Source organism: Sus scrofa, chromosome 11, assembly GCF_054392235.1.
Source record: "Sus scrofa isolate SSC_HxYL_T2T_F1_AM1 chromosome 11, Sscrofa_HxYL_maternal_Yorkshire_Landrace_v2.0, whole genome shotgun sequence".
Lineage (NCBI taxonomy): Eukaryota > Metazoa > Chordata > Mammalia > Artiodactyla > Suidae > Sus > Sus scrofa.
Genome location: NC_139393.1, coordinates 76,257,362 through 76,271,875, shown reverse-complemented (window position 1 = coordinate 76,271,875; position 14,514 = coordinate 76,257,362). Strand labels below are relative to the sequence as shown.

The 14,514-nt window shown below is 36.8% G+C and overlaps 1 protein-coding gene across 6 annotated transcripts in view; it reads right to left on the bottom strand.

Annotated features, from left to right (window-relative positions):
• Window positions 1-14,514, bottom strand: part of PCCA (propionyl-CoA carboxylase subunit alpha) — a 365,469-nt gene that overhangs the window by 231,193 nt on the left and 119,762 nt on the right. For all 6 annotated transcript variants that reach the window (XR_014818834.1, XR_014818833.1, NM_001444590.1 and 3 more), the window contains 1 exon segment: window positions 10,810-10,846. Coding sequence is in view for 4 of the 6 variants with exons in the window: in NM_001444590.1 (NP_001431519.1) it covers window positions 10,810-10,846 (37 nt within the window). In the remaining 2 variants the exon portion in view is untranslated.

Genomic DNA, 14,514 nt, shown 5'->3' with positions numbered 1-14,514 from the left:
TCTTCATATCCTATAAAAATGTCTAATTAGTGGGATAAATAAATAAGGAAATAAAATATAAGAAAGCATGTAAGATGTAAATAGATACTGTATTAAAGTATTTATTTGTTAGGAGAATAAACTGTAGATTGAATTTTAAAGTAAGTGAACTTTTTAAAAAGTTTAGGACACTGAAGAACACCTGAAGAAATGTCTCCAAGTTGAAATTTCTACAGTAAACAATGAAGAAATAGAAATAGAGTGTAAAATTTCCATCACAGTAGAAAGGAGTGGGAGGGGAAAAATTGAATAAAATAGAACAAGAGAAATTTTTTAAATAATCATCATCAAAAAGAAGTCAAGGAAGGAGAGAAATTAGAATCCACAAAGTGGAACAAACAACATAAAAAGCAGACAATATAAACAAATCAAATTAGCAGTAAATACAATAAATGTACATGACCTAAATTCTCTGGTCAAAAGACAGTGTCTTGTCTGTATAGAAAAAAACACCAGTCCATATACTTATAGGAGATACACCCCAAACAACAGTCTACTGGTTGATGGGGGGGGGGGGGATATAGAAAAGACCAAAATGAGCTGGTTTAGGCATATTAATAAAATCTGATCTGAAAGCAAACCCAAAAATGTTACTACATTCTGATAAAAAGTAAAATTAGCCAAGAAGACACAAGTTACACTGTTATATTATCTATTACCTTATCTTAAGGATAGACGGAGGGAAAACCTAACGAGGAAATACCAGGAATCAACCCTTTCAAAAATTGATCAAGGAGCCAAAAATACCACTAGAATATTCGAGCAATCCAATAAGTAGGTTTGACCTACTGTTCATCTATACAACATGGCATATAAAACTTTGAAAATATACACTCTTTTCAGGCACATACGAAAGCTGTATTCAGTGACTTACTCCTTGGCCATAAGGCAATTCTCATCAAATCAGAGAGATTCTACATAAAAAAAGATCATATTCACTGATCAGAAAGCAATTAAATTAGAAACAATAAAACAAAAATTTGTTTCATCTTAAAATGCATTCCTAAATAACATGAGTCGAAAATCATAAAAGAGCTCTGAAAATACTCAGAAATGAACAATTGTGAAATATATATCTCAAAATTACAAAATAGGGTTCTTTGTCTGCATCACCACTTGAAGACTTTCCCCAAGCTGCTGGGAATACTGGCAACTAACAGCTGACTTATCCTCAGCTTGCCTTACCCACTCCCAGGGGCAGCCCACACCCAAAGGTTAGCTGATACAATCTCCTTGCCCCAGTTACAAACAACAGGAAAGACCAACCAACACGCAGAAATTTCTAGGATTAGCTAAAGCCTTTGTTGAATCTGCATCTCAACTCAATTCAAATTCTCCTTCAGTTCAGTTTCTTTCACTCCTGCATATGTGCTGGTGCCAAGAGTATTCCCCAATAAACTTCTGGAGTCTGCTTCCAAGACAGGTATCCAATGGGTGGCAGGGGAGCACATGTGGAAGGCTATTACAGTAATCTAAGCAAGAGTAATACTAGCTTAAACAAAGAGAACAGGAGGATAAATGGAGAAAAGTTGATGATTCAAGATTTAGGAAATGATGACAATGACATGAAATTGGAAAAACACATAATGCAATAAAACAGTGAATGCTAAATCATAGAGAAAGCCTCACTGCCGATGAAAACTGAGACTTCTCTTCTTCCTGCCTCTATGCAGATGGGAGAAATTCCATCAGCCTCATTCCGAGGCTGACGAAGAACAGAACTCCTCCTCACCCCACAATCTAATCAATGGGAAGTGCAGGATGAAGAAAAAGTAAATCTTTGTTTAAGGTCACAGGGGAAGGGCAATAAAAATGTGGGACACTAGAGCTCTGATAAACTAATAACAATTGCATGGACTCAAATAAAACTTAGCACATTATTAAATTTTCTAAGGAAACAGAACTCAGAATCTACTAGACATTTGGCTGCCATGAAACATTTGGCTACATTAAAAAGTTCCTATTGTAAATGCAAACAAGGAGATCATTTAAATTCAAGCAATCTGGGAATATAAGTTCCATCATCAATGCACTACTCATGGTGTGTTTATCTGGTCACAGTTTTCTACTGTTTACTGTTTTAATTACAAATTAGTTACAGTTAGTTTAGTTTTATCATTACCAATTCAGTTTTGGTATATCTGGGATAGCACACATCAGACTGAGGTGATGCATATTTCTATCTATCTAGAGTCTACAACTATCCAGTGACTAGAATGTAAACATGTATGTGTCACAGTTCAACTATAATTATTTATAACTCGACCATAGCAGATAAATACAACCTCTAAAAAAGGTACCTAGAGGTGATTCTTATCATCACTGAGTTTCTCCCCCTGGAAAATGAAAACCTATGAAATGGGCCCAGGATATTTTTTTTTCCTAAGATGGACACACAAACATAAATACATATATACCTATATACCTATATTGAGTTTAAATAAGAATGAACCAATATTACACACATAAAGATATAATCAAGCTGCATTATAAGCTAAAGTAAACTAACAAATAATATTATGTTTTGTTTATTATTTATTTATTTTTTAGAGGCATATGGAGGCTCCCAGACTAGGGATCCAATTGGAGCTACAGCTGCCGACCTACACCACAGCCACAGCAAAGTGGGATCCAAGCCACATCTGTGACCTACACCACAGCTCACAGCAACGCCAGATCCTTAACCCACCAAACAAGGCCAGGGATCGAACCCACAATCTCATGGTTCCTAGTTGGATTCCTTTCCTCTGAGTCATGATGGAACTTCTGTTTTGTTTTTTAAGAGTTTTTTTTTTTTTTTTTTAAAGACTTTTCTTGGCCACAACTATGACATGTGGAATTTCCTGGGCCAGGGATCGAACCAATGCCACGACAGAGATCGAAGCCACAGTAGTAGTGACAATGCTGGATCCTTAACCCACTGAGCCACCAAGGAACACCTTCACACTATTTTTTTTTTTTTAAATGTATGCAACCATTGGTTTTTTGGGGTGCTTTTTTTGTTGTCGTTTTTTTTGTCTTTTTGCCATTTCTTTGGGCCGCTCCCGCGGCATATGGAGGTTCCCAGGCTAAGGGTCGAATCGGAGCTATAGCCGCCAGCCTACACCACAGCCACAGCAACACCAGATCCAAGCCGTGTCTGCAACCTACACCACAGCTCACGGCAACGCCGGATCCTTAACCCACTGAGCGAGGCCAGGGACCGAACCCGCAACCTCATGGTTCCTAGTCGGATTTGTTAACCACTGCGCCACGACGGGAACTCCACTATTTGTTTTAATAGGCACAGAAAGCTATTACATTTTCTGGAAAAACTGATCTGGTCTACCTATTTTCCTCTACTCAGACAAACAAAAAATATTAGATCCCTACTCTAATCCAGGGAAGAGAAAACAAACATGCTTCAATATATAGATTGATTAGAGCAGAATGGGTTCACAGACAGAAAGTTTCCAAATAAAAGTCAAAGGCTTAATATCTTCACAGGACCATCTGAACATTATGCAGAGCCTTTACCATAGAGTAATAGAAAGAAAAAAAAAGAGAGAAAGTATGCAAGAATGAACAACAGGAGAACAGAGAGGCAGTGAGAACAAATGTGACATGATAAAATACAGAGAGCAAATTTGGGAAATTATGCTTAAACTCAAAATGTACATATTGGAATTATAAACGAAAATGTTAAGTACACTGACTGTGGGGAAGAAAGAGGAAAAGAGATACATCTTCCTCTAACCTCCGACGACCACAGTACTTCACTAACAGGAAAACAGCAAAAGAAGAAACTCCTTCATTCTTTGTGAATTTTACAAAGAATATATTAACACCATTTTCTTCAACATGATTTTTCCTTAGGCATTTCTTTTTCTTTTCTTTTTTTTTGGCTGCACTCTCAGCATATGGAGGTTCCCAAGCTAGGGGTCAAATTGCAGCTGCAGCTGCCGGCCTCCACCACAGCCACAGCAACGCCAGATCAGAGCCACATCTGCGACCTACACCACAGCTCACGGCGATGCCAGATCCTTAACCCACTGAGCAAGGCCTCAAAAATAGAAAAAAAAAAAAGAGCAAATCATGATCTACAGATACCGTGATAAAACTTTAAAAAGGGTGACTACGGAGTTCCCATCGTGGCTCAGTGGTTAACGAAACCAACTAGGAACCATGAGGTTGAGGGTTTGATCCCTGGCCTTGCTCAGTGGATTAAGGATCCAGCATTGCTGTGAGCTGTGGTGTAGGTCACAGACTCGGCTCAGATCCCGAATTGCTGCACCTGTGGTATAGGCCAGCGGCTGCAGCTCCAATTAGACCCCTAGTCTGGGCACCTCCATATGCCACAGGTGATGCCCTAGAAAAGACAAAAAAAAAAAGGTGATTATTTAATTCATTTCCATACTTAGATATACACAAACAAAATTTCTGTTTGACTTCATTAACTGAATAACCATTTGCTGAATATCTATATGACAACTTAAGGACTAGAAATACAAAGGAATCTAACCTATGGGTCAATTTTACTAAAAAATAGTAACCAAATGAACATAAACAATCATTTGTAAAGACAGAATTTACCAAGTGAAGGGAGTCTCACAATTTTTTAAGAAAAGAGCAACTGGAGTTCCCGTCGTGGCGCAGTGGTTAACGAATCCGACTAGGAACCATGAGGTTGCGGGTTCGGTCCCTGCCCTTGCTCAGTGGGTTAACGATCCGGCGTTGCCGTGAGCTGTGGTGTAGGTTGCAGACACGGCTCGGATCCCGCGTTGCTGTGGCTCTGGCGTAGGCCGGTGGCTACAGCTCCGATTCAACGCCTAGCCTGGGAACCTCCATATGCCGTGGGAGCGGCCCAAGAAATAGCAAAAAAAAAAGAGCAACTCATCAAGATAATTCAATAAAAGGGGCAGGAGGATATTTCATATCAAATTAATATTCCCAGGAATGTGGCAGGACACTTCATATGATACTGTTCCTGTCTCATATTATTTTCTCCTTTCCTTTAAAAAATTCTTTATAACTCAGTCATTCACTCTTTCACTCATTCTTTTAATAAAGAATTACTTGAGAAAAATGTATATTCTTCTATCATTTGGTAGAGCACTCTCTCTCTCTGCATATATATACAATCTCATCAATTTAGAATATTGTTTAAGATCAATACTTCTTTACTGATCTTCTCTGTAGATGTACTATCCATTATTTACAATGTACTAGTTGAGTCCTCAACTATTATTGTAGAACTATCCATTTCTCCTTTCAATTCTGTCAGTGTTTACTTCATATATTTTGGGTCTTTGTTGTTTGGTGCATATATGTTTATAATAGTCAATATATTTGTAATAATCAGTATATAATGTCTTTGTCTCTTGTGAACATTTTAGACTTAAAGTCTATTTTGTCTGATATTAGTACAGCCACCCCAGCTCTCTTTTGATTTCTATTTGCATGAGACATCTTTTTCCACCCTTTCACTTTCAATCTATTTCTAGGTCTGGGTCTAGTATGCATTTCTTTTAGACATGCTTTTTATCCATTCTTCCAGTATCTGCCAGAGTGAAATATCGTTTCACACATACTAGGATGGCTATAATATTAAAAAAAAAAATTTTTTTTAAACAGAAAATAACAAGTATTGGCAAGGATGTGAATAAAATGGAAACTTCATATATTGCTAGTAGGAATGTAAAATGACTCAGCCACTGAGGAAAACAGTTTGATGGTTCCTCAGAAAATTACACATAGAATTACCATATAACCCAGCAATCCCATAACCAAGTACATACCAAAAGAATTGAAAACAGGTACCCAAACATGTGTATATGCATGTCTACAGCAGCACTATCTATAACAGTCAATAGGTGGAAAAAACCCAAGTGTCTGTCTGCAGGTGAACAGAAAAACAACATATGATATAAACACACAATGGAGTATTATTTCGTCATAAAAGGAATGAAGTACTGGTACACGGTAAAACATGGATGAACTTTGAAAACATAACTCTAAATGAAAGAAACCAAACACAAAAGATCACGTTCTATGATTCCATTTATAGGAAATACACGGGATAGGTAAATAGAGACAGAAAGTAGACAGAATGTAAACTGGTGTTTGCCAGGGGTTGAGAAATAAAGACTGAATGTTAATGGATAGTTTCTTTTAGGGGTAATGAGAATGTTCTGGAATTAGGCAGTGGTGATGGTTCATTAACCCTGCGAATATACTCAAAAACACTGATTGTATATACTGAAAGGCCGTTTAAATTTAAATACTATTTAGGAGTTCCCGTCGTGGCGCAGTGGTTAACCAATCCGACTAGGAACCATGAGGTTGCGGGTTCGGTCCCTGCCCTTGCTCAGTTGCTGTGGCTCTGGCGTAGGCCGGCGGCTACAGCTCCGATTAGACCCCCTAGCCTGGGAACCTCCATATGCCGCAGAAGCGGCCCAAAGAAATAGCAAAAAAAAAAAGATAAATTTAAATACTATTTAAATTTTATCTCAATTTTTTTATTTCATTTGATCTCATCTTTTTAGGGCCACACCGGCAGCATATGGGTGACAGAAATGTTCAATATCTCAGGGTTTTATGTTGCACATGTTGGATATGCATATACCAAAATCAGCAAATACATACCTAAGAATTGTTCGTGTTACTGTATACAAATTTTGCCTCAAAATAACCCAGTTGTGTACAAATACTGAATTACATTACATGTCTGTTGAAGTATTTAGTGGGATGCATAATAACTGCAATGTATTTTGAAAAGCACTAAAAATTAAGCAATACTAACAAATAGAAAAGTGACAAAGCAAATCTAGCAGAAGATTGATAATGGAATTTTGGTGTTGGGTATATAGGTACACACTGCAAAATTCTTTCAAAATGTTTTATGGTTGAAATTTTTCAAAATAACATATTGAGGGAAAAGTTAACAAACAAGACAAATATCTAAAGTCATGAGTATTTTGCAGCAACTTAGAATATGGGTTATAAAACAGAATGACTGAGTGGTAATACCAGAGTATCTTCTCTTGAAGATGTGAAATTTAAGCCAAGATATGAAAGGCAAGGAGTCATCTATGAAGCTATCGGCAAGAGTATTCCAAGCTCCCCTCCTCCCCGCTTCAAAAAATCCTACTCTAAGGCTCTGAAGTTTGGTGTGTTCAAGAAAGCCAGTGTGCCTGAAGTGTGGCAGACAAGGAAGGGAGTAGTATAAAGCAAGACTGGAGAGAAAGGCAGGTGTCAAATCAGCCTGGGTTTGCAGTCACAGTAAAGAATTCTGATTTTATCTAAGGGCAACGGAAAGCCATTAAAGGGTTTAAAGGAGGGATCAATTGGGTGGGACGAGATGAGGTATGTCCTTATTATTTAGAGTTTTAAAATATCACACTGACTGCTATGTGAAGAATGGCTTTGAAGTGTTGTAAGAAAAGAAGTAGAGAAACTATTATCACAGTCCTTGCAAGAACAATGGTAGTTTGGTAGAGAGTGTTGGTAGTCAAGATAGTGAGTAGTGAATATGGGAGATATTTTGAATAAAGAACTGACAGTATCTATTGAAAGACTGACAATAGAATGACAGGGGAAAAGGCACCAGGAGAGATCTTGGGTTTTAGCTCTAGCTGCTGAGTGAATGGAGTGACATCTACAGAGATGTAGAAACCATGGGAGAAGCAGGCTTGGAGTATGGTAGACCTGAAAAATCAAAAAATTTTACTTAAATTGGGTATGATTTATGACTGTGAGAAAGACAGGCAAAAGAAAAGAAAAGAATCAGAATAATCTGGGGGTTGTCAAAGGACAGGGTTTAGATTTACAATTTCTTTTCCTTTTAAGAATCAATTTTGGATTGATTGTATTAAGGACCTTAGATCCAGGAAAAAGATCAAACTTTAATGCAAATGAAGCTCACGGATTGCTGTTGTCTATCTCTGGGGTTAAAGATAAACTGGGGATCAATAGCCCTGTATCTTTAAACTTAGAGAGGTCAAAGGGAGAAATCAGGAGTGAGAATAAGGGAGACAAGAGAAACCAAAAACAAGTACAGAGAAGTAACATATTAAGTCCTAACTGTCTCTCACCCCGTCAACGATAAGAGGCTGTCTGAGTCTTAAATTCCACGGGTAACATGCTTAAACGCCTTATGCTATTTTACACAAAGTGGTAACTCAAATTTTAGCTCTCATCTTCTAATCTCATTAGTTCACCGAAGTATAGTGAAAAATCCATGGTCTTTGGAGCTAAAAGAACCTAAATTTAAAGCAGCCCACCCCTCAGTAGCTCTGTGACCTTGAGCAAATTACTTACCATTTCTAATCCTTTGTTTCTTAAATGTAAATGAAAATAATTAACCCAAGAATTAGCATTAGAAATAAAATTCACAAAGTCCCTGGACAAGGAAAAAATGCTCCATAAACAAGAGCTACTATTATGCAAAAGGCACCTAATTCATCAGTGCTCAAAGCAGTAGTTTCCTCCCTTGACAGCACTGATCTCAGCTTCCAGAGAAATACAGATGTGGGGGAGAGAACCACAAAAAAGATGATCAATTTCATTTTCACCATGTAACACAAAAGTAAACAGAAACCTATGAAAAGGTATGACAAAGGACCGTCCTACAAATGGATAGGTTTGAAGGTTTGACTATAATTCAGTTGTTTGGAACAAGGAATACATGTTCCCAGGGAATCAATGTTCGATTCGGCTTTTAGACAAACTCACAAAAGGTCATCGAAATCATGATGTAGTTAAAATGTTAAAATATCTCAATAAAATTAGTAGACAACAAAAATGATGAAGCATCAAACAATACAGAAAACCAAGAAACTTCAACAATATATGAGTCCATTTATTTTAGAAGCTGGCATTTGGGAAGGAAAAAGATTTTATGGGAGGTTTCAGCAGTGATTCAGATGGGGTTTTCACGAAAATTCCTAAAGCTTTATACAGCTGATGACCCTGGTTCTTTATTATGTTTCATTTCACCTCAAATTTTATGGCATCCCTTTCTTTGAGCATAAGCAAAATCCTAGCGCTCTCATACTTAACAGCCATGACCGCAATCATTCGTTTCACCAATGAGAAGGATCAAGTAGGACAGAATTAGGGGGAAGATAGGAAAGAGGAAGGACCACAAAGGACGTGGCCAAATATAAAAGAAAAGAGCCTTAAATTGAATTAGATTCACAGAAAAAAAAAAAAAAAAAAAAAAAAAACCTGAAGGGGGGATGGGGGTGTTAAGCACAGCATTAAAATATTAAGGAAGGAAAGCAAAGTGATAAGACCTGGTCAGAGTTCCATCCTGATTATCTGGTTATTTTGAAGGTCACGGATTTTTTTTTTTTAAGTAGAAGACAAGACATGAAAGAGCAAGCAGAGCAAACTGCCATTTATACAAAGGGAATTCTCAAGAGCTGAGGATGCATAACTCGAATTGTGACACTCCAATGTAATTCAAGATCTTCTTCTAATCCCTTATTTCTCTAAATTCCTCCAAATATTCTGTCCTTTTATGTAGATACTATTGTGACAATAGTATTATTATTATGTTCTATTATATAGATAATAACTACATCTAAACTAGAACTAGAAAGATGACTTTTGACACGTGCACGTATACAACAGAATAAAATGATCTTAGGAAAGCCTCCTCAAAAGTCAGCAGGTTTATAACCTCTTAGGCTATGAGGGATGCCAGGGATTTCAAACCACAGAGACAAGCTTGTAATTTTTCTTAAAGACATAAACCACAAATCAGTTCCATAGTCCAACTTATTCAGCAACCTAGCAAATCCTCCCATGAAGTATGGGAATGCTGCTGAAACTGTTGTTGGGTCTGAAGAAATGATTAATTGAAGAGACGTTATAGTCAAATAAACTAAGATTTTCTAGGGCCCGATCTTAGGTCCAGGACCTACATCAATCAATCAGCCAAATCAAATGCTTTCTAAAGGAATAAAATAATTCTAAATAATCAATCATAATGAGAAAACAATCATTTTCTAAAGGAATCAATGTGGGATGATGAAAAGGCTGGCTAAGATGTTGTGAATCTCCAACTACCAAGCATTATCTAATTTCTCTCATACACATACCTACAAATCTCTGTTAAATGTAAATACTAATTAATAAAACTGTAAAATTATTTAATAGCATTACTAATCCATGGTAACAGTATGCCTGCCCTCATGCATTTTCTTAATTAGCAGGTACTGAAAATACAATAGATGTCAAGAGTGCCAAGAATATTTTTGAAAATAAAAAGATGGGAAGCACTGCCCCAGAACAATTACATAGAAAACAGGCAAGTAAAACAGTCATTAAAATGTCCTTCAGTTTACCTTTTACTCCACTTTAGAATATTCTGTTCTAACTTCTCACATTCTTGGGAAAAGTTAAAAAAACTTGAAGAGCCGTGTCAAATATGGTATCTTCATTTTAATCACACGTCCTTAACTTCAGTAAGCTGCCTTCAACTACATACCTATAAATTTGCATTACATCCAATCTCAAGAGCTCTTAAGACAATTCCTTCTTTTAATTAGCCAGTGATTTCATCTTACAAAAGAGCTACAATTAAGGTCCAATTACTCTTTAAAGTTCACTTTGATAACAGAATATAGTAATTCAGCTGCTACATTCTTCCATGAAAAACAAGTCATCAGACGCTGAAAACTATTAAAGCATTATTTGCTCTATGGGAATTACGCATTACATATTTACTCAACCGTATCTGCTAAAAGACAGAAAAACTCTACCAAAGTTAATTTAAGATCTTACCAATTTCCCTTGCAATTCTGACAGCTTCATCTGCATCCTGTAAAAGCAGGAAATGAGACCCAACATTAATCCCATCAGCCAATGCACAATGTCTTTAGGGCAGTCATATATTGCACTACTGTCTCCTCTGATTCATTTCATGTTCAATTTTACAACCTTCTAACTCTTTTCTTTCAGAGAAATGTAAAATTAATACCATAAGTGGAATGGAAATTCTACCTACCTCATCATTGTTATATTAAGAAACTCAAAGCAGTCTGAAATGAGCTGGCAGGAAGCACTACCAGAATTGCCAAATGATTTGGTGCAGTGGCTGGAATTTAATGGCAGAATTTAGATGTTTACAATCAATACCGAATCATAAATCAGATCATTAAAGCTTGTCCACAGACAGCTTGTCTCTGATATTTATATGTCATGTTTTCCTTGCTTCTGTCAGCAGGGGGAGTTGATTCTCTATTGTTTGGGAGGAGCTCAACAGATTAGCTAAAAATAAAAAAGTAAGTTTACAGTATCTATAGGAATTGCCAATTGTTCCCCCAAAGGACTCCTTGAGTAACCTCCACTACTTTTCCTCTTTTATTTTTCATTTCATCCTTTTTTTGGTACATAGTTCATCTTCACCAGTTATATATGATTAACATAAATTAAAACCATAAACACAGTTAACCATCTAGTGGGGGGAAAGCTTCAAAAAGCCAAGGAAAGAAAACACATGCTAAAACTTACAAGGTAAGAGTTTATGAATGTAAGGATCAGGTGTTGCTAAATATCAACCAATTCCACTGAACGGATGAAAACTTCCCTTAAATCTAAACCATTCTATCAATCATTAACTCTCACCTTTTAAGCCCAGCACGGGACACTCCTGACACGTCTCCACCATATAACAGTAAAGAGAAAGCTGAAAAGTTATTAAATCCAAGCCTCCTAGTAAATTTAATTTTTTAAACAATTCAGTGACATAACCTAAAATATCATAAGAAATGATAGTAATGTTTTGAAACCACTAGCTGGTAAAAAAGCCTGAATTTTGAGGAAATAACTTAAAAATATCAAAGCAAAGGCTGGCATTTTTTAAGCTTTTAAGCTAATACTTTAAAAATATAGAATAACCATGTCAGAATCCTCCCCCAAAATGGGGGGTGGGGGATGTTTATGACTGGTTCATTCATGTACTACCAAAAAAAAAAAAAAAACAAAAAAACAATCTTCCTTAAAAGTCTTCAGTACCTAATAACATCCCCTGAATAAGGAGGTTGGCAGGGGAAGTTGTCAGAAAAATTTAATTTCCTTTCATTAGCCAGTCTGCTCCACAAATAGGTGCTTGTTAAGTTCAAAGCGATTCTGAAAGCGACATCAGTTTTAAGTCTTTTTTTTTTTTTTTTTTTTTTTTTTTTACTCCAAGCAGTCACATCTGCTAATGAGATTTTCCAAATAACAATTGTTTTCAAGTCAGAGATAAATCTATACTTGCCACTCTACCCACCCTCCCTCCAAGAAAATCAAGGTTTACTGCTTTATTACACCTTGCTGTTTTTGCTGACCCTACATTCTCCAAATTTTAGCTTAAAGGGATAAAAATCCATGAAAAGGGTCATTTAAGAATGTTAGTGGTTTCCACACATTGAGTTTGAAGGTTCTTTGTTCAAGCCAGTGACAGTTATTGGAGAATACTTCCCCTTAATAGCCTCTCTGTCAGGAAGTGTTAAACCTGCCAAATGCGGACAATTAGTGCCCCGCGAACAAAATACAGGAAGAGTGCTGGCTTCGGAGGCTGGGTTACAAGGGGCCTAGAAGGAAACTTTTAACATGTCTTTTCTTTCAAAAGTGTAATAGTATATTTGCAAAAGATATTCAGAGAGAAAAAAACCCTGCTGTCTAAAAGGTTCATTATCTTGAGAGAACTAACAGGCAAATGTCAGTGCATTAGTATTATTTTAACATGTATACATGTGTACATATTTTGGATGTGTGTGTGTGGATGAAGAGAGGTACATGTTTACACAAAGCAAAACTTCTAAAACTTCTTCAGCTGCCACAAATCCAACACATCTGTAAACTGTGGCAGAACAACCCTAACTCACCAGTATGCTTAAGTTTTCTTGCTATGAAACAAATTCTAGTAAATAAACTTCCAAGTAAAATCAACCTGTCCTAAAAATTAATTTCCATCTGTCATTCATTCACCCCCAAATATTTTATTGTGGACATACTATGTACTAGACATTAAAAAACTCTATCATCAGTTTCAACAAGCTATTAAATACATCTAGCTCCAATATGTTCTTTCAGCACATTTAATTTTATTATGAGGCCATATAAAGTAACTTTTAAAGAGATAAAGAGCCCTGCATAGCTCAAATTCAATGGCACTGACACATCACACAATTATACCATAAGGCTATAAATGAAAAAAAAAAAAAAGAAAAAAGAAAGAAAGAAAAATTGTAGTTTAAAAAAAAAAAAAATTGAGTCACTAAGAAAACGACCAACAATCACCAGGAAAAAACAGCAGAGGATTAAGTAAGAAGTTTATAGGAGTTCCCATTGTGGCGGAGCTGGTTAAGGATCTGGCGTTTTCTTTGTTGCAGCTTGGATTGTTGCTGAGGCACAGGTTTGATCCCTGGCCCAGTGCAGTGGGTCAAGGATCTGGCATTGCCACAGATGTGGTACAGATTCTGCAGCTGCAGCTCAGATTTGATCCCTGCCCTGGGAACTTCCATATGCCATAGGTGTGGCAAAAAAAAAAAAAAAAAGTTTACATAAAAGGAAATTGAAAAGGCTAACATAAAACATGTTCAACATTCGTCATAATTACCGACATACAAAGCAAAACAATGAGACACCACTTTTCATCCACCAAAGGCTGATGAGAGCCAGGAACTGTGACCTGCGAGTGAAAAGCTCGTGTGCTATAAAATGGTGCAACCTCTTCAAAAGGAAATCACCTGTATCTATCAGCAGTTTGAGGACACACCTCTTTCCACCCAGAAATTTCATTTTGGGGATGCTATCCTAAAGATATACTCACACGCACGCACAGAGATACACAAAGTCATTTATTATTTTCAATTTGTTGGTGGTGTTTTGATAAGAAAAGAAAATCTGGAAAACAATTTAAAAGGCCTTCATGAAGGAAATGGTACCATAAATGGTACACAGAACAAAATGGTTTATTACATAACCCTTGAAAAGAGTAATTCATACGTTCTTGTCCATTTATGCATTAATTCAGTAAATATTTACCGGGCAATCAATACTACGTGAAATAGTTTTTTGCCCTCAGGGACCTTAAAGAGAAGCAAAAAAGTAAACAAATCAACTGAGAATTGAACTAAATGTTACAATGAAAACAAAAAGTACTGAGGGAGAAAATAAGAGGGAGAACCTGTTTTAGACAGATGCTCAGAGAGCATCCTTCCAAAGTAAAATTTAAACTAAAACCTGAAGGTAACAATAGCCAGGCACCACGGGAAAACTAAGAAAGAATTCCAGACAAAAGGAACAACATATACCGACCCTCTAGAGTAGAAAGGTACGGGAGCACAGTGAGCAAGTGGCAGGAAAGGACAGGAAGACGCACAAATGGAAGGCGTGGCCTTTGTGACAGGGCCAGAGGGGATTCTGTGCCGGGTTCCAAACGCCTTGGCTCTAAGCAGGAGAATGATTTAGGTTTTAGGAAGATAACTCTTACACACTAAA